General features: G+C 31.0%; 1 protein-coding gene across 1 annotated transcript in view; it reads left to right on the top strand.

The window, feature by feature from the left end:
• Window positions 1–20,958, top strand: part of Ca-alpha1T (Ca[2+]-channel protein alpha[[1]] subunit T) — a 235,031-nt gene that overhangs the window by 171,937 nt on the left and 42,136 nt on the right. Inside the window, exons 8-11 of the mRNA XM_075302215.1 lie at window positions 15,213–15,334; window positions 15,395–15,549; window positions 19,379–19,471; window positions 20,660–20,901. Of these exons, the coding sequence (XP_075158330.1) occupies window positions 15,213–15,334; window positions 15,395–15,549; window positions 19,379–19,471; window positions 20,660–20,901 (612 nt within the window). The remainder of the gene's footprint in view (window positions 1–15,212; window positions 15,335–15,394; window positions 15,550–19,378; window positions 19,472–20,659; window positions 20,902–20,958) is intronic.

Raw genomic sequence — 20,958 nt, forward strand, 5'->3', positions numbered from 1 at the left:
AATGATAATTAAATCTTTCGTTTTGTTTTTTTATTAGTTCTTCAAAAAAAATCTACTATTTTATTATGTTTACTATGAGGAGTAATTTCTTTATATTTTATCTTAAATTTAAATAAAATTTAGCTAGTTTTTTATCAATTTAGTGACATATTCATTATATTTGAATATTTTTGATATAAACGCTATGTAGCAGTATTCTGAAAAACGGAAAGTAGAATCTCTTTAGGTCAGTAAAAAATGTTTAAATCCGATTTGTAATCATTGCTACACTAAATAGTTATACAATCCATCATTAAAACAATAGAAGACAAAGATATTTTGAAACCCCACCCCCACAATATAAAAGTCATTTTAAGGGACGCTTAAGCTTCCTTTAAATTCTAGTCTTCCATCTAATTAAAATATGAGTAAGAAATTTATATTGTGAATATGGTTAAATGCCCATCGCATTGAGTGTGTATATTAAGGCGGGTCGATACATATGGAGAAAACAGCTGTCCATATTTGATATGGAATTTTGAAGCTTTTCGTTAACTATAAATCATAGAAAAATTATTAATTTCCAAGTCTTGTCCATCCAAAAACAAAATCCGAGACTTTATATATTTTTTGACTGTCTAGGAACTTTGAAAAAAATTTATATCCATTTCTAAACTGGGTTAGATTCGAAATGAGCCCTTCCTCCATATGGTGGGATCTATATCACGCCAAGAGAAGGTACAAGACCACTTTAGCAAATTTTTACTTGCAGTTGAAAACAGCTTCAAATGTTCGTTATAGACGTTCGCCTTTTTCCCCATCTAAACCGATCCGCCTTAATACACAAGCATTTTACAATTCCCAATTCGCCATTTAATGGAAGCCATCTTTTACACTACCTAGCCTCATTTATGTACATTGCTCAGCTGTAATCTCTATTGCAAATTTTTTTTTTTGTTTGCAAAACGAACACCAAGCCAAAACACCAATCATTTTGTACTATAGTCGCTGTAAATACACACATTAACCAAATTGAATTTGTTCACCCCAATTGCTTCCTTGTAAAGAATAGACATTATTTTGCTCCCAGTGTATATAAGTGTCATTGACTCTACGCCTGTTTCAAGAATCATTGGTGGCTGTATTGATGCCAATAATTGTGGCCTAGTATGTGGCTGTAATTGTTGTCAACTCATCATAACATGAAAAGTATTGAAGCATTTGATGATTTTGTGGATTAATTACCATTGAATGGTGGCATTATTTTGGTAAATGAAGGTATTCGTCATGGAAAGGTAGATAGGGAAGGAAGATAACATCTAATTTGGTGTGAAGAAATTACACAAGCTTTTATAAATTGATGTGGACTAGAGGTCTGCACAATTCCATTTGTAAATGGAGAGTACACGTGTACTTGCTAAATGAGTACATCTATTTGAGAGAGTCGCAAAACAATTGGTACACATTTTAATGAACACCAAAAGCCACGAGTAACTTCTTGTTGCTACTCTGATGTCTTCACTACCAACAAACACATATTCCTCTTTCTCTCTTATTGAAGTGTACTGAGAGTGATCACGTCGAGTATGTTGCGAGAACAAAACTTTCAGAAATACAAGAAAACAGTTACTCTCCATAATATAAGTTTTCGGATTGATATAAAGAACGGCAAATGTTAAGGTAAGTGTGTGACATACATAAATATATGAAATATGTGACATACATACATATCTATGATTAATAATAATGGAAAGTTTTGCTTCGCACATAAGTGAGAAATACTTGTGGTACCACGTGAAGTGAAGAGAATCCATGTTGTACTTTTTCTCAAGTACTTACATTTTTATTGTTCCTTTTTTTCGGAACACATATTGTTTCGAATAAGTACTTGGTGGTATTTGACAAGCAAGTGTTCTCTTCACTTCAGTACTTGCGCTCTGAGAGAAAGATAGTGTATGTACTATATTCGACAGCGAATTACATACATGTAGTGAAAAGTTATTCGATGCAGACCTCTAATGTGGACCTTAATTTAAAAGATGTTAACTGGGAAAATTAGATAGATTTCATGGTTTTGTAGAAAGCGAAGATCCTTTGGTGAAGTCACACGGAAAAGACTAAATCTAAAGCAGCTAAGATAAGACAACAATAAGATAGTACTATTGACAAATCGACCTATTACAGCTAAGCGTGTGAACCATCTTGCCATCTTCATATTGAACATAGCTCACTATAGCAAAAACAAAACACTATAACTCCGCAATACTGAAATGTCTACAAGAAACACTTGAGAGAATGAGAAGAAGAGAACTTATATAAGAGAGAGAGAACTGATAATGGCTCATAACTTCTATAGCTCCACAATACTGATATACCTACAAGAAACATTTGAGAGGATGAGAAGAAGAGAACTGATATAAGAGAGAGAGAGAGAGAGAGAGAACTGAGAATGGCTCAAAACGTCGCTTGAACCTATTTATTTATGTAGTAGTATAGAGAGTTTATGCGATGCTTCCACTGACTTTTCTCCAAGTTTAATTAAAACATCGGTAGGCCACTGGTGCATGTACTAAACTAATGTACACACTTTTCTTGAAATGAGTATTGAAATTACTCGAATTAATTGAGAGAGTAAATTAAAACATCGGCAGCAGTGATGCCAACTCCAGAAAGGCAAAAAGCATCAAAAATATATCATAAATTCTAATAGACCACAAAAACTACTAAAGCCAGCTAAAATTCAATGCTCTAATAAAAATAAAAAAAAAAAAACTTCCAAAGACGTATTATAGAAGATTTCGTGTATTGATTTGACACATTTTTAATTTAATGAAATTATGAATCTCTATTCCAGCGTACACCCTGAACACTTTGACTGATTTCATCCAATTCATTTGGGTCAGACATATCTTTCAAATTTCTAAATATTTTTTTTAGAGAAAACATTTTTCCACATTAAATTTGGAAATAATAATATTTAGAGCGAGTCTATTTCGATTTCTTATTTCAGTTATGAGTGCTTTTGTGAATTTAATACAAACGTTTTTAATTACATCTTTATCAATTTCGTAAATTCGGCACTCGTCGCTAGACATTTCCCAGCAAAAACTCCTATTAGCAAGTATAAGTATGCCTGCGCCAAATTGGTTCTAAAGAATACCCCAAATACCAATATTGATTAAAATAAGAATAAATACCACCTTCATAACAATCAAATTCTACATTTTCTTAAGCTTTTGAAAGTCTCAACCGAATTTTTGTATGAAAAGATATCGCCAATTAAACCTAATACTGTTCAAATTGAAAAAAAAAAAACAGTAAGGAAAGTCTAAAGTCGGGCGGGGCCGACTATATTATACCCTGCACCACTTTGTAGATCTAAATTTTCGATACCATATCACATCCGTCAAATGTGTTGGGGGCTATATAGAAAGGTTTGTCCCAAATACATACATTTGATAGACTTCTACAAAATCTATAGACTCAAAATTTAAGTCGGCTAATGCACTAGGGTGGAACGCAATGTTAGTAAAAAATGTGGGAAACGTTTAAATCTGAAGCAATTTTAAGGAAACTTCGAAAAAGTTTATTTATGATTTATCGCTCGATATAAAGGGTGATTCTTTTGAGGTTAGGATTTTCATGCATTAGTATTTGACAGATCACGTGGGATTTCAGACATGGTGTCAAAGAGAAAGATGCTCAGTATGCTTTGACATTTCATCATGAATAGCCGAACGATCTGCCACAACGTCGAATTTTCAGTGAATGGGCCCTAGAAAAGTTGGCAGAAAATCCGCTTTTTTATCGACAAATTTTGTTCAGCGATGAGGCTCATTTCTGGTTGAATGGCTACGTAAATAAGCAAAATTGCCGCATTTGGAGTGAAGAGCAACCAGAAGCCGTTCAAGAACTGCCCATGCATCCCGAAAAATGCACTGTTTGGTGTGGTTTGTACGCTGGTGGAATCATTGGACCGTATTTTTTCAAAGATGCTGTTGGACGCAACGTTACGGTGAATGGCGATCGCTATCGTTCGATGCTAACAAACTTTTTGTTGCCAAAAATGGAAGAACTGAACTTGGTTGACATGTGGTTTCAACAAGATGGCGCTACATGCCACACAGCTCGCGATTCTATGGCCATTTTGAGGGAAAACTTCGGAGAACAATTCATCTCAAGAAATGGACCGGTAAGTTGGCCACCAAGATCATGCGATTTGACGCCTTTAGACTATTTTTTGTGGGGCTACGTCAAGTCTAAAGTCTACAGAAATAAGCCAGCAACTATTCCAGCTTTGGAAGACAACATTTCCGAAGAAATTCGGGCTATTCCGGCCGAAATGCTCGAAAAAGTTGCCCAAAATTGGACTTTCCGAATGGACCACCTAAGACGCAGCCGCGGTCAACATTTAAATGAAATTATCTTCAAAAAGTAAATGTCATGGACCAATCTAACGTTTCAAATAAAGAACCGATGAGATTTTGCAAATTTTATGCGTTTTTTTTAAAAAAAAGTTATCAAGCTCTTAACAAATCACCCTTTATATGTATTAGAAGTTTAGGAAAATTAGAGTCATTTTTACAACTTTTCGACTAAGCAGTGGCGATTTTACAAGGAAAATGTTGGTATTTTGACCATTTTTGTCGAAATCAGAAAAACATATATATGGGAGCCATATCTAAATCTGAACCGATCTCAACCAAATTTGGCACGCATAGCTACAATGCTAATTCTACTCCCTGTGCAAAATTTCAACTAAATCGGAGTAAAAAATTGGCCTCTGTGGTCATATGAGTGTAAATCGGGCGAAAGCTCTATATGGGAGATATATCCAAATCTGAACCGATTTCAAGCAAATTTGGCACGCATAGTTACAACACTAATTCTACTCCCTATGCAAAATTTCAACTAAATCGGAGCAAAAAATTGGCTGTGGGCAAATGAGTGTAAATCGGGCGAAAGCTATATATGGGAGCTATATCTAAATCTGAACCGATTTTGCTGATATTTTGCAAGTTTTTCGAGACTCATAAAATATTCGGATGTACGGAATTTGAGGAAGATCGGTTGATATACACGCCAATTATGACCAGATCGGTGAAAAATATATATGGCAGCTATATTCTAAATCTGAACCGATTTTTTCCAAAAGCAATAGGGATCGTCTTTGAGCCGAAACAGGACCCTATACCAAATTTTAGGACAATCGGACTAAAACTGCGAGCTGTACTTTGCACACAAAAATACATCAACAGACAGACAGACAGACAGACGGACAGACAGACAGACAGACGGACATCGCTAAATCGACTCAGAATTTAATTCTAAGCCGATCCGTATACTAAAGGTTGGTCTATGATTACTACTTCTTGGCGTTACATACAAATCCACAAACTTATTATACCCTGTACCACAGTAGTGGTGAAGGGTATAAAAACACCAAAAGCACTAAATGAAAATGCCAGAAAGCACCAAGTTGGTGCTTTTTTCGAAAAGGCACTAAAAAGGTAATTTGGTGCTTTTTGGAAATAAAAAAGCACTAAATTTTGTGATAAAAGCACCAAATTGGCATCACTGATCGGCAGTCCACTGGGTGTAGGTACATTTTCCTGGAAATCGGTATTGGAATTATTCGAATTAATCGAGAGAGAGTAAAAGATGTTTTCATACTTAAGCCGGGATTTCTATTTTTCATTTTCGTTCAATACACTTGTCCTAATTCCTTGACAGGGATCAGGACCACGGTTGCCGCAGTTGGTTGAATTCTACCAAAAATGGTAGATTTTTGATTGTTTGGTAGATTGGTAGATTCTTGATGTTTTGGTAGAATTTTTCAAATATTCCCCTACAATTAAGAGGTACTTCACTTTTTCTTATTAATAACATATTGACAACATCTTCTGTAGAAAAAAAATTTTGAATAAACTGTCTATAGAAATAAAATTTTGACAAATTTTTCTATAGAAAAAAATTTAGAAAATTTTCTATAGAAATAAAATTTGTAGAAAATCTTCTATAGAAATAAAATTTTTTACAGAAAAACAAATTTTGATAATATTTTCTATAGAAATAAAATGTGGACAAAATTTTCTATAGAGTTAAACATTTGACAAATTTTATAGAAATAAAATGTTGATAAAATTTTCTTTAGAAATAAAATTTTGACTAAATTTTTTTATAGAAAAACAAATTTTGACAAAATTTTCTGTAGAAAAAAAATTTTGAATAAACTTTCTATAGAAATAAAATTTTGACAAATTTTTCTATAGAACAAAAAAAATTTAGAAAATTTTCTATAGAAATAAAATTTTGACTACATTTTTTATAGAAAAACAAATTTTGACAAAATTTTTATAGAAATAAAATTTTGGCAAATATAGTTAAACATTTGACAAATTTTATAGAAATAAAATTTTTACAAAATCTTCTACAGAAGTAAAATTTTGATAAAATTTTCTATAGAAATAAAATTTTGACAAAAATTTCCCGAGTAAAAATTAAGAGATCTAATTTGATACAATTAGATATAAGTAGATCCGAAAAATGGTAAGATCTTATCATATCCAATTACTATGGAAACAGATCTGATAAGAGCTCAATATTGGCCTAGATCTAATGCCTTAGATATAATTATATCTATCCCTATATATAAGTGGATCTAATATTAGATGTGGTCATATATGGAATTATATACTTTTATATCTAATTGTATCTCATCATATGTGAGTATATCTGATTATATCTAAAGGGGCTAATTTTGAGATCTAATCATATCTGATTAGATCCCCCAATTTTTACACGGGAAAATTTTCTATAGAAATAAAATTTTGACAGAATTTTCTATAGCAATAAAATTTTGGCAAAATTTTCTATAGAAATAAAATTTTGACAAAATATTCTATAGAAATAAAATTTTGACAAAATTTTCTATAGAAATAAAATTTTGACAAAATTTTCTATAGAAAAAAAAATTGACAAAATTTTCTATAGAAATAAAATTTTGACAAAATTTTCTATAGAAATAAAATTTCGACAAAATTTTCTATAGAAATAAAATTCTATTTTTTTACGTTTGCACCCACCCGATTATTAATGGGTAGTTAGCGAGGATTTACCTTTAAAGAATTTACAATACTTGTTATGTATTGCTAATTGACCCTTGGTTCTATCTTCTCTCATTTCTTTCTCTCTCTCTTTAGACAATATTTAACGGTGACAATCAAATGCACTAACAGATGCAGGGAATACAATACTAGAATTTTACATATGACATGGGGTGTTTACAAACATATGTGTGACTAAAAATGTAGCGTGAAGACTATTTGAAGATAAATTGTTCTTATTATAAACTTTATTCTCCAAATAACTAAAAAAATTACTTCTTATACAGGATTCTTTAACAAACGATTAGAACATTTTTTTTGGTTTTTAAATTATAAATTAAAATTTTCCTTTTATGCCTTTTCAATGACGAATATTGTTTGTCAAATGCTTATAAAATATACAAAAATTACCTTAAATAAAACCACAATGATGTTTTGTTGTGGCAATTAAGCCATTTCACCACCTAATGATTTAAAAACTGGCCGCTACCGTTAGAGAGCAACTTAACACATACAGACAAAGCAATACTGCCAACATATTCACACATTGTATAGATGCGAATCCAAAAGAATTTAAAAATAAATCATTCGCTCATAAATATAATTTATTATGGTTAATATTCTCTCTGTACACTTCTAATATCGTCTACCTTGTATATTTCACATATATTTCTCTGGTATAATAGTTTCGATAATTTGTGATTTTCTTTTCATTCATCTTCAATTTTATATTGTAATATTGTTTAAATTTCTATTATGTTATGTTTTTTCTGTTTTGTTTTTGTGTGTATTTTATGTTGCAACAACAACAACAACAAATGATGTCTAACCAACCACCAACTCAAATGTCATACGCGATTTTTTGTTTACAGGGAACTACCTGATGTGTACAGAGTTCGAGTCCGTGTTAACTCGTAAGATGAACAAAGATTTAATAATAACCAAAAAACAAAAAAAAAAACAAATCAAATCAATTCTTCTACTTAACTGTCATAACTTTAAGCAGTATACAAGTGTTGTATATGTAAAACTCTTGTCTTACTCTTTATAACTCTCTCATTCTCTCTCACTCTACCAACATATAAACTATTGTTTTGTATACGTATTTTAATACATATATAAGTTTTACTCACCATTTTATATGAGAAATTATGTAAATTTAGCTAATACATATTTAACACTCTTGTTTTGTATATGTATTATTTTTTATTAGCTCAAAATTTTACACTTTTTTTTTAAATGAAATACTTTTTATTGGATATGATTCTCTATTTTTTTTTTTGCTCACTCTTCTAACACCAATAAAACTTACTACACCATTCAATAGATGAGATTTGAGAGTAATTTATACTCACCATAGTTTAAGAGAATCTCATTCAACACTCACACCAATGTATGTTTTCGTTTAATTTGATCTTATTTTCTACATATTTTGATGAGTAATGCCCATGCTAGTATCAGTGTTTTCAAAGCAAATTTTTAGAATGTTTATTTATACATAATTCTTATGTTTATGGATCCATTATTTTCTCTCAGACACGTAACCGCCCATTTACTGGTTTTTTTTTTTCATCATATATATAACAAATTTGTTTTCAATCTCACTTATTGTAGCACATTAAAGTAAAGAAATTCATTGATTTTAAGTAAAATTATCCTTTAATTAATAATTGATGGGTTTTTCTTTTTTTTTGTCGATGGGATAGTTTGTAGTACTAGCTCTCCCAAGTGAATTCTTAATTGATGTCTGTGAAAACTAAGTAGATTTGATTTCTTTCTCTTTGTTTAGTCAATGTTTCTTCGACTTCATACATTGATGTTGTTGTAAATTCAAATGTCATTGATATTAATATATTTATAGGAGTTAATATTTGTTTTTAATTTTGGACACAAAGCACTAAACCCTTTCTACTACGTTCGAAGCCCACACCCATACAAAATCCTACATTCACACACTCACAAGTACTCTAAACAAATCTTAATAATAAAAAATATCTTAGTCCATTTTTTGTTAAAAATAAAGATAACAAAATGAAGACATTGAACCAGAAATATTTTTTCTGTGTTTATATAATAAATGGTAAATTTATCAGTTAAAAAAACAGTGCCGATAAGTGGCCTGCGTGCCTTTGAGCCTGTCTGTATGTCCATTTGATATATCGCCAAGGACGAATTCCTCTTGAAGTTTGGCACCAATTTTAGTGACCAAGTGGACGAAAACAAGGACTCACTATTTACAAGTAAATATGAAATATTGCATTGTATAATCCGCTGATTAGATGAAACGGGAGCGTAATAAGATTGAAGATAAAACATGCAATAATTCTACTAAAGCTTTATACAGAAATTTTCAATTTGCAAATAAATTTTAATAAATTGTCTTTATATCAGACTTTTCGAATTGAACCAGAAATATTTTTTCTGTGTTTATAGAATAAATGGTAAATTTATCAGGTAAAAAAAGCAGTGCCGATAAGTGGCCTGCGTGCCTTTGAGCCTGTCTGTGCGTCCATTGGATTTAACGCCAAGGACGAATTCCTCTTGAAGTTTGCCATCAATTTTAGTGACCAAGTTGACGAAAACAAGGACTCACTACAAGTAAATATGATGAAACGGGAGCGTAATAAGATTGAAGTCGAAATGAAATTCCTCCGGTAACCACCAAAAAGAAAATGTGTGTCTTTTATTCTCCCAAAGAGTTCTTCTCATGTTCCGATATTCGGAATCGCAAGTCAGAAGATTTTCGTATGGGGATAGTTTCTTAAACCCAAAACCGTATAAACTAAATAAATAGAGTTCTCTTTAATTAGAAGTTCAAATTTAAATTGAATTGAAGACCGAGAATATCTAAATATTGGCCATTATGATATTCAGACACTGAAAATTATGCCGTTGGTGGTTTACAGTTCGTGAAATTAGTTTATCGGAATCTCATCCTATTCCCTTTGGTCCCTCAGTGACTTTAGTTCTACCATTCTCAAATCCTTCACCTTAATGGGAGCTCGATTAAGAATTTTTCATATTGTTAATGTAGACCCAGAAATATTAATATTGGTAGGTACAGGGCAGCTGATATCTAAAGCGCTATATTTTTTTTTAATTTCATCATTCAAAAGGAAAAATATTGGAAAAAAACAGCAAATTTTTTAATAGATTTATTCAAGCTGGCTATAATTGGCACGAACTATAACCTTCAAACGCCCGGCAAAGTCAGGAAGGAAAGTGGCTCTGCGGTATTTTGGCTCATTGCCGGCCAAGCACAGTCTTTGGACGACCACCACTTTGGTATTTTTAAGTGCCAATCTTACTCTTCAAAATCAAACGTATTGAGATTTGGCGATTTTGGTGGCCATTGTGCAAAAGAAATGAGGCAGAAAACCTCCTTTTCAAGCAATTCTTGATTGACGGAACGAAATTTTTGATAAACGAAATTCATTTTCTTTTGGAGCAAATAAATCCTAATTTGTGATAAGCGATTCAACGATTGTCTCTGATATTTTTATACACTCCACCATAGGATGGGGGGTATATTAACTTTGTCATTCCGTTTGTAACACATCGAAATATTGCTCCAAAACCCCATAAAGTACATATATTCTGGGTCGTGGTGAAATTCTGAGTCGATCTGAGCATGTCCGTCCGCCCGTCCGTCTGTTGAAATCACGCTAACTTCCGAACGAAACAAGCTATCGACTTGAAACTTGGCACAAGTAGTTGTTGTTGATATAGGTCGGATGGTATTGCAAATGGGTCATATCGGTCCACTTTTACGTATAGCCCCCATATAAACGGACCCCCAAATTTGGCGTGCGATTGCTCTAAGAGAAGCAAATTTCATCCGATCCGGCTGAAATTTGGTACATGGTGTTAGTATATGGTCTCTAGGTAGGGTTAGTATATGGTCTCTAGGTAGGGAGCCACCGTGGTGCAATGGTTAGCATGCCGAACACCAACAAGTTTTTCAGCGGTGGATTATCCCACCTCAGTAATTCTGGTGACATTTCTGAGGGTTTTCAAAGCTTCTCTAAGTGGTTTCACTGCAATGTGGAACGCCGTTCGGACTCGGCTATAAAAAGGAGGTCCCTTGTCATTGAGCTTAACATGGAATCGGGCAGCACTCAGTGATAAGAGAGAAGTTCACCAATGTGGTATCACAATGGACTGAATAGTCTAAGTGAGCCTGATACATCGGGCTGCCACCTAACCTAACCTATATGGTCTCTAACAACCATGCAAAAATTGGTCCACATCGGTCCATAATTATATATAGCCCACATATAAACCGATCCCCCGATTTGGCTTGCAGAGCCTCTAAGAGAAACAATTTTCATCCGATCCGGCTGAAATTTGGTACATGGTGTTAGTATATGGTCTCTAACAACCATGCAATAATTGGTCCATATCGGCCCATAATTATATATAGCCCCCATATAAACCGATACCCCGATTTGGCTTGCGGAGCCTCTATGAGAAGCAAATTTAATCCGATCCGGCTGAAATTTGGTACATGGTGTTAGTATATGGTCTCTAACAACCATGTAAAAATTGGTCCACATCGGTCCATAATTATATATAGCCACCATATAAACCTATCACCAGAATTGACCTCCGGAGCCTCTTGGAATACCAAAATTCATCTGATTCAGTTGAAATTTGGTACGTGATGTTAATATATGGCCTCAAACACCCATGCAAAAATTGGTCGATATCGGTCCATAATTATATATAGGCCCCATATAAACCAATCCCCAGATTTGACCTCCGGAGTACCTTGGGAGAGCAAAATTCTTCCCATTCGGTTGAAATTTGGTACGTGATGTTAGTATAGGGTATCCAACAACCATGCAGGAATTGGTTCCTATCAGTCCATAATAATATATAGCTCCCATATAAACCGATCCCCAGATTTGACTTCCGGTGCCTTTTGGAGGAGCAAAATTCATCCGATCTGGTTGAAATTTGGTACGTGGTGGTAGTATATGATATTTAATTCTTTCGTAGAAGTTTCTACGCAATCCATGTTGGAGGGTACATAAGATTTGGCCTGGCCGAACTTACGGCCGTATATACTTGTTTTATTTGTTTTAAAAGAAAATTTTTTAGCGTCAAAAGAAAACTTTGCTTGTCTAAAATTTCGTTCCTCAGAAAAGAAAACTCTTCTTGCTGTGTACGGCGTGGATTCTTTTTCTGGCCTTCACGTTTCCGATTATTGTTACCATTTCTTCGTCCACCTTTTGAATGTGTGGCAAAACGATTTATTCACAATAGGGTTCTGCCTATACACTGAAAGAAGAGTTTTCTAAGGAACGAAATTTTAGACAAACCAAATTTTTTTTTAAGCTAAAAATTTTTCTTTCAAAGCAAATAAAATAGATATGAAATAATTGTTGCACTGGGTTTATTTGCTTTTTCAGAATATAATTTACATTAAATGGGAATTTCGTTTGTCTAAAATGTCGTTCCGGAGGAAAGTATTTTTTTCTTTGGGTGTAGCCACTTGAAGGTTTTCCATCAAAATGTAAAGCAATCGCACTACAACACTAGAATTCCACTACGAATATTTTTTTTTTCTGAATGCAATACATCAAAATGCTTTTGTAAGGTTGTAAACAATAAAATGAACTGTAACTTGAATTGTCAGCGCTTTAGAAAATACAGTAACCTGTATTTGGTTTCAATGCATATCACTATATATTGTATTCCAACCACAAAGTAGTCTACAAAAGGCCATCAATATTTAAATATTCGAGTTTTTAGTAAAATTTTAAACAAGCGAAGTTTTCTTTTATGTTGGAGCAAATGATTGTCTTGTAGCCAAAAAAATGTTCGTTTTTTTATTCTGGGACATATTTGAGAATTTCATCCTTGAAAAATGTTCGATTAGAAGGCCGTTTAAATAGAAACAAAACTTTCATTAGCCTGCACTCAGTTACATGTTCTAGGCATATGTGAAACCTAAAACTACAAAACCAAAATTCTATTGCCACAAATAAATTTCAATAAAAATGTTAGACTCTTAAACTCAATACTGAAACCTTTTTACCCACATACATTTACTGACAAAATATTTTTGTTGAAAACACATTATACATAGAGTTCTAATGTGACAAAACAAAAAAAAACAACAACAACAGATTAGATTATCAAAAGTACATAAGATACAATTCCAAAACAATTTAAGACTTTTATTGACATAGGTTTATTTTATTAGTCCAACCATCAATAAAAATTGTTTTCCAAAACCTGGTGTCCGTCGAGCCATCATGGAGTTCCCTGGTATACAACCACTACCAATACTACTACTACTACAACTAGTTTCCTTATTTTAGTCTTTTTTAAATGCTATATAAACTTGTTTACGTTCATTTCCGTTTGAGTACTTGTTTACTATGTATTTGTTTTCATTTTTGAGACCCTCTTTCATCATCTCCCATCCACGATTAGAGAAAGCTGTATGATATTTTAGAAACAAGCAAATAAACACCAAGCCAAATATTCTCACACACACATGCACACAAACATGTAAAAGCAAAGCCCTCAGAAATAATCAAGCTCACAAATTACAGTTATACACTTACCTATCTCACTCACTCTCTCTCTCTCTCATATTCGCACACAAGACGCACACACACAAACACTACCTTAGAAGATTAATTGGTTAGGCTATAGAGAATTGTACACATTTTGGGTGAATTTGGGTGTCGTAGTGTGAGTGTGTATGTGTACAAACAAAAAAAAACAACAACAGAAAATTGTGCCCTATTGTAGATTGTTTAATATCGATTTAAAGTAATAAAATATTGATATATAGTTTTTTTTCTATGCTAAAATGCCCTAACACATTTATTTTCTTTGATTTCTTGTACCTTTACATCTCCTTATGTGTATTTTTTGTAGTAACCATTGAGAATTTTTTTGTACTCGTATTCGAATCTTTTTTGGTGTAGCCATTTAACTACGTAAAAATATCGTTGTAAAACTATGGTAAAAAAATTTCTTTTGATCTCTTTGTTTTCTATTCGCCTATAATGTATGTTCTTCTTTCTTTCCTGCAAGACAAACAAAACCAGATAGAAAAAATTCTATTTTGTTTTGTCGTCATCTTCCTCTACACTACTTCTTCGTTTGCGGATATTAAATTAGATGAGATCAGAAGTAGAATGCCTATTGAAAAGCAGGCATTCCTTTGGTCTCGTCTTGTCTTCTTGTTACAGAAAAAACCATCAGTTTTTATTGCGAAGGTACTTATCTATCTACTCCTATGGTGTAGAGATTTCACTAGCGTGAATCATCAGTGTTCAGTTAAGGACATTTGAATTTCATGAAAATCCAATGAATGAAACCAGCCGGTTTAGTCTTAGTTTATAGACAGGAAATGTGGTTTAAACCCCCACAACCTGGAGAGGGCATCAATACCCCCCCCAATGCCTCTCTAAAAGTAGATTTCTAAAGATATACCCTTAAAATCCTTAAACCATAAAACTAACTAACACTAAAGATAAAGATCATCTAAAAGATCTAATTTGAGAAGGATATCCTGCCCTAGTTTTTTAGATATACATAGGTTAAGGACCCCAACCCGTCCTCCTTCTCCATCTCAATACTCAATATTTTTGTATAGACATGCATTTTTCAGCATGTTTGAGTGTGGAACCTTGTGAAATGGACATTGCAATGTCAACTCACTAGTAAAGCTCGAGCCCCCTTTTTCCCTCATCATATTTCACTCCTATCTCTATTGTCTCTATTTCTCTAAATGCCTAACTCCACTATTTCACGAGTGTGTAATTCATGTGTATGTGTGTGCATTTTGCATAATTTTTTCCCCCTTAAAATAACTTCATTTTCTACCCTATTAGACCTTTTCACTTATCTTTCTTCCAAAATCAAAAAAAAAAATAATAAAAAATCCTAGATAACATTTCCTAAGGAATTATAATAAAAAACAACAAAAAATTTTATAAACTTAATACAATTATATTTAACATAAAAATTGGTTATGGATCTTTATAACTTATCTAAAATATTATATCTTTCTTCCTTTCATTTCTTTCTTTGCTAAATTACAAAATAATAACAAAAAATAATATTAAAAAAAAATCTAATAAATTTCGCTTCAAACCAAAGTGTTTCATACTACTATGAGTTTTCCAAGGAACAGGATTATATATGCTCGAAACCTGAAGATTCTGGCATGCATTTGTGTTCAGATTTACCACCATACCGTCATGGGCCCATGATTTGTACAGGTGAGTTTATATATTTGTAGTAGCTATATACCATATATTTATATTTTTAAAATTTTCCAGAGGAAGCTGTTCCCATGCAGGAAAATTTACCCACCAATACTTCTTGTGTCAATTGGAATCAATATTATTCACATTGCACGCAAATGGGTTTAAATCCCTTTCAAGGCACCATTTCATTTGATAATATTGGAATGGCATGGGTTGCGATATTTTTGGTAAGTACAAGATCTCTTATAACCTTACCGAAGATAGGCTAGAAAGCAATCAATATCCCAGCAAAAAAAGCGTCGCCAAAAAAGTAGTGAAAATGTTCTTTATGGATCCGGAAGTGGTGCAAAATTGGCGTAGAAGCGATAAATTTAACACGGGCTTGTCATAGGACGGATGTCCACCATTTCAAATGCCGTTGCACTGAATTTGCAGCACTTCTTAAAGAGTGATCCGAATTCAGTGTTTTGGATGTAAATTAAAAAATTTTGCAATAATTTGCCAAATAAATAATTTTTATAAATTTTTATGATTTTTAAGGCATTGTACCGCTTGTCTCAAACGTTTGACATCAAATATTTTCAAAAATAGGCAATTTTTTAAAAATGGATTTTGCATTTTTTTTTTCGAAAAAATTTTAATAATTTGTCCATTTTATTAATCCTTATTATATTTTTAACCTATTTGTAACAGAAAAAGTTAAAATTTCCTTTCAAAATTATGAAAAAAGCGAGTTAAAAAAAAATTGAATTAAAAGAGCTTCCTGAGTAGTTAAAATAAAGAACATCTTTGGCAGACCATTTTTGGAAGTGCTTTTAAAGTTGTGCCTTTAGAACCACTTCCAATTTTTTTTTGCTGGGATGTGTAACATCAAAAGAATGACCGCCTTTTCGTATGTCTGGTTAGGAGGTTTCTACAATAACTCTCATAGAAATTAAAACTTTAACTTAAAATTAAAAAAAATTGCATCGAATTTGAAGATGAACTATAATATCAGTCCAATGGTTTTGCCATCTGCCTTAAAAATAGCAAAATTTCATTTGAAACATTAAACTGGCGCATGTTAACATATCTTTGATAAGTAGAATTACACACAATTTAACGAGTTAATATGAGTAGTAGGAGAATGCTGGTTCTAGATCATAGGGGTTAAAGCCACGGTAGCCACTCGTGCAAAAAAAAAATATGAAGAAAATTTTAAGAAAAATCTACAAAATTAAAAAATCTTTTTCAGTAGAAAATATGTCAAAATTTTATTTCTATAGAAAATTTTGTCCAAATTTTATTTTTATAGAAAATTTTGTCACAATTTTATTTCTATAGAAAATTTTGTCGAAATTTTATTTCTGTAGACAATTTTGTCAAAATTTTATTTTTATAGAAAATTGTGTCAAAATTGTATTTCTATAGAAAATTTTGTCAAAATTTTATTACTATAGAAAATTTTCTCAAAATTTTATTTCTGTAGGAAATTTTTTCAAAATTTTATATAGAAATACAATTACAAGAAAATTTTGTCAAAATGTTATTTCTATAGAAAATTTTGTCAAAATGTTATTTCTATAGAAAATTTTGTCAAAATTTTATTTCTATAGAAAATTTTGTGAATTTTTTCATTTCTATAGAAAATTTTGTGAATTATTTTATTTCTATAGAAAATTTTGTCAAAATTTTGATTTCTATAGAAAATTTTGTCAAAATTTTATTTCTTTAGAAAATTTTGTGAAATTTTTTATTTCTATAGAAAATTTTGTCAAAATTTTATTTCTATAGAAAATTTTGTCAAAATTTTTATTCTATGGATTTTTTTTTTTAATTTTATTGCTATAGAAAATTTTGTCAAAATTTTATTTCTATAGAAAATTATCTATAGAAAGTTTTATTTCTATAGAAAATGTCAAAATTTTATTTCTATAGAAAATTTTGTTAAAATTTTATTGCTATAGAAAATTTTGTCAAAATTTTATTTCTATAAAAATTGTTGGCAAAATTTTATTTCTAGAGAAAATTTTGTCAAAATATTATTTCTATAGACATTTTTTTCAAAATTTTATTTCTATAGAAAATTTTGTCGAAATTTTATTTCTGTAGACAATTTTGTCAAAATTATATTTCTATAGAAAATTTTGTCAAAATTTTATTTCTATAGAAAATTTTGTCAACATTTTATTTCTATAGAAAATTTTGTCGAAATTTTATTTCTATAGAAAATTTTGCCAAAATTTTATTTCTACAGAAAATTTTATCAAAATTTTATTTTTATAGAAAGTTTTGTCACAATTTTATTTCTATAGAAAATTTTTTCAAAATTGTATTTCTATAGAAAATTTTGTCAAAATTTTATTTTTATAGAAAATTTTGTCAAAATTTTATTTCTACAGAAAATTTTGTTAAAATTTTATTTCCATAGAAAATTTTGTCAAAATTTTATTACTATAGAACATTTTTTCAAAATTTTATTTCTGTAGGAAATTTTATCAAAATTTTATACAGAAAATATATAGAAAATTTTGTCAAAATTTTATTTCTATAGAAAATTTTGTAAACATTTAATTTCTATAGAAAATTTTGTCAAAATTTTATTTCTATAGAAAAATTTGTCACAATTTTATTTCTACAGAAAATTTTGTCAAAATTTTATTTCTATAGAAAATTTTGTCAAAATTTTATTTCTATAGAAAATTTTGTCAAAATTTTATTTCTATAGAAAATTTTGTCACAATTTTATTTCTATAGAAAATTTTGTTAAAATTTTATTTCCATAGAAAATTTTGTCAAAATTTTATTTCTATAGAAAATTTTCTCAATATTTTTTTTCTATAAAAAAATGTGTCAAAATTTTATTTCTATATAAAAAATGTGTCAAAATTTTATTTCTATATAAAATTTTCCCAAAATTTCATTTCTTTAGAAAATTTTGTCAAAATTGTATTTCTATAGAAAATTTTTTCAAAATTTTATTTCTATAGAAAATCTTGTCAAAATTGTATTTCAATAGAAAATTGATATTTTAGGACAGGCCATATCGAGAAAAAAATCTTTAAAATAGTGAAATTTTAATTAAAAGAAAGTTTATAATCATTGCTTCAAAAAATTTTCTAATTAAAATTTGGATACGAATATTTGAAATTTGCATCCCTCTGTTAAAGAAATAATCTTTAAATTTACTGAAATATTGAATCTTTGGGTTAGAGATAAGGCCTTGATATAGGCTAGGACTTATAATAATAATAATGTAATAAAAACCAAAAAAAAAAACATTTTTTTATGATGTATATAATTTGGATTTTTAAACTAGAATTTATTTTTACGGGCACAGCATTAGTAAACTATCGCAAAACGATAATGAAAATCGATGAATTATATCAGTATCCCAATCTTATTTGTTTAACCTAGATTTAAAGCTAGATACTTTTCTTAAAAAAAATTGGAATCAATACCGAAAGAAAGGTCAAAATCAAAATCCAAAAATTTGTAGAGTAGTACATTGTTAAATTGGCCCTGTAAAGGCTTTGAATTGCTTAAATAAATGGAAAAAATCCTTGGGTCCAAGAAAACTTTTTTGAGCACTGCTGCAGCCTTTACCAACTTCTTCTGTTTTCGTTCAGTGCGATATCGTTTTGCTGATTCTAGATCATAGGGAACGCTAATTATATTTTTATGGGTTGAAGCCACGGTTGCCAAAAACAATCTACCAAAATATGAAGAAAATTTTAACAAAAATCTACCAAATTATAAAAATCTATTTCTATAGAAAATTTTTTCAAAATTTTATATCTATAATTTATATTTTGTCAAAATTCAATTTTAATAGGCTGTATCCCGTAAATCATACGAAGCCCATTCGAAAGAAAAACAATCCGTACTTTTTATATTTCGATTTAAATTTTTTGTTTGTTTTTTTTTCTGCAAGAAATAATTCGATATCATATTGTTATGATTTCCTATATCTAACTCCTGCAAACAAATCGAATTCCATTATATTTGGTCCCACAACTAGTTTATATATCCCTTATTTGATTACTTTCAATATTTCTCATATATATTTTTTTTCAGGTTATATCCCTAGAAGGATGGACAGATATTATGTACTATGTACAAGATGCTCACAGTTTTTGGGATTGGATCTATTTCGTGCTGTTAATTGTCGTAAGTATGAATAAATAATTTAATTTGTAGACTTTACAAAAAGGAAAGGGTGGAGAAAAAGGTTTTCCCTCAAAAAAAAAGACAAACTTCGAATAACTTAAACAATATACTTTTCAACATTTTGTGATATGATGGTGACCCGCGCGATAAATACTTGCTGATAGCAAAGAAGGCAGGTGACTTGTTGAACTAAAGCCTCACAAAGGTTCTCCCTTTCTATCCGCCTCTCTCTCTCCCCATTATCTAACAAAGCAAAGCAATCATTGAATTCGAATAACAAATTGAATATGGAAGCAGATGCTTTTCACAGATCTAACGAATTTTTTTTCAAATGTATATGTATATTTGTGTATGTATATACATCTCCTGGAAAGGCAAAAGAAAAAGTTTTTCCATTTCCGTTAAAGTTTTTTTTTTGGTTGTTGCGAAGCAACCGTTACCCAAGGTATGTGATTTGAATGCTGATTGTGGAGGAGGTCGGAAACCACCAAATCTTGTAAACTTCATAAAAGTATGTGTATTTCTTAAGCTGGAGGTCTTGTAAGTACACACAACAATACACTTCATACACATTCACACATTTACCAACGTTGGCAACCACATTTGCAAATGAAAAAGTTTCTCAAAATTTCCAAGTGGAATGAATATTCTAAACTCCAACGGTGAATTGAATAAATCGGCTGGAACATTATGAAAAAGACAATGGCTTTTGGTAAGGAAACAAGAGAATACCAAACAAGCAACCAACCACAATACTTAAGGGATTATTGTAAAGGAAATGACGAGTACCTTGCCACACAGCATCACAAAGAATGGATGCTGGGGGCATAGCCACATACAAAGGGAAATCATAAAATATGGATATGTCCTCATTAATTTGAAGGGTTAACCAATGCAAAGAAACATATAACCATTATTCAATGAATACATTAAATACATTCTTCCACACCACAATGCGGCAGGGTTACGAAAGTTTTGATATGGCAAAATATATAGTCATTGGAATAAAATCGGAACCATTGCTCGACGGGCAATGGTTAGTATAACCGCCTTGCATACAAATGGTCATGGGAAATAGTACTTGAAATAATTTCTATTCAGTAAAATCGCCGACTCCCTTAAATCTTTTTGGATTACGCAAATATCACCATTTAACCTTTTTCCATTTTTCCCCCTTTTTAATTACAGATCGGTTCCTTTTTCATGATTAATCTGTGTCTCGTTGTCATTGCCACTCAGTTTAGTGAGACAAAAAAACGAGAAATGGAACGTATGCGTCAAGAGAGAGCACGCTATACATCGACCTCGACGCTAGCTTCGAGTACCAATAATTCAGAACCGGCCACATGTTATGCGGAAATTGTTAAATACATAGCCCATCTATGGCGCCGCTTCAAACGACGAATGATAAAGAAGTACAGATTATATAAGTATGCTCGATGTATTTTCGATTTTATTTTATTTCAGTTACTTTGTTACAACCTTAT

This window comes from Haematobia irritans, chromosome 3 (genome assembly GCF_050003625.1).
Source record: "Haematobia irritans isolate KBUSLIRL chromosome 3, ASM5000362v1, whole genome shotgun sequence".
NCBI lineage: Eukaryota > Metazoa > Arthropoda > Insecta > Diptera > Muscidae > Haematobia > Haematobia irritans.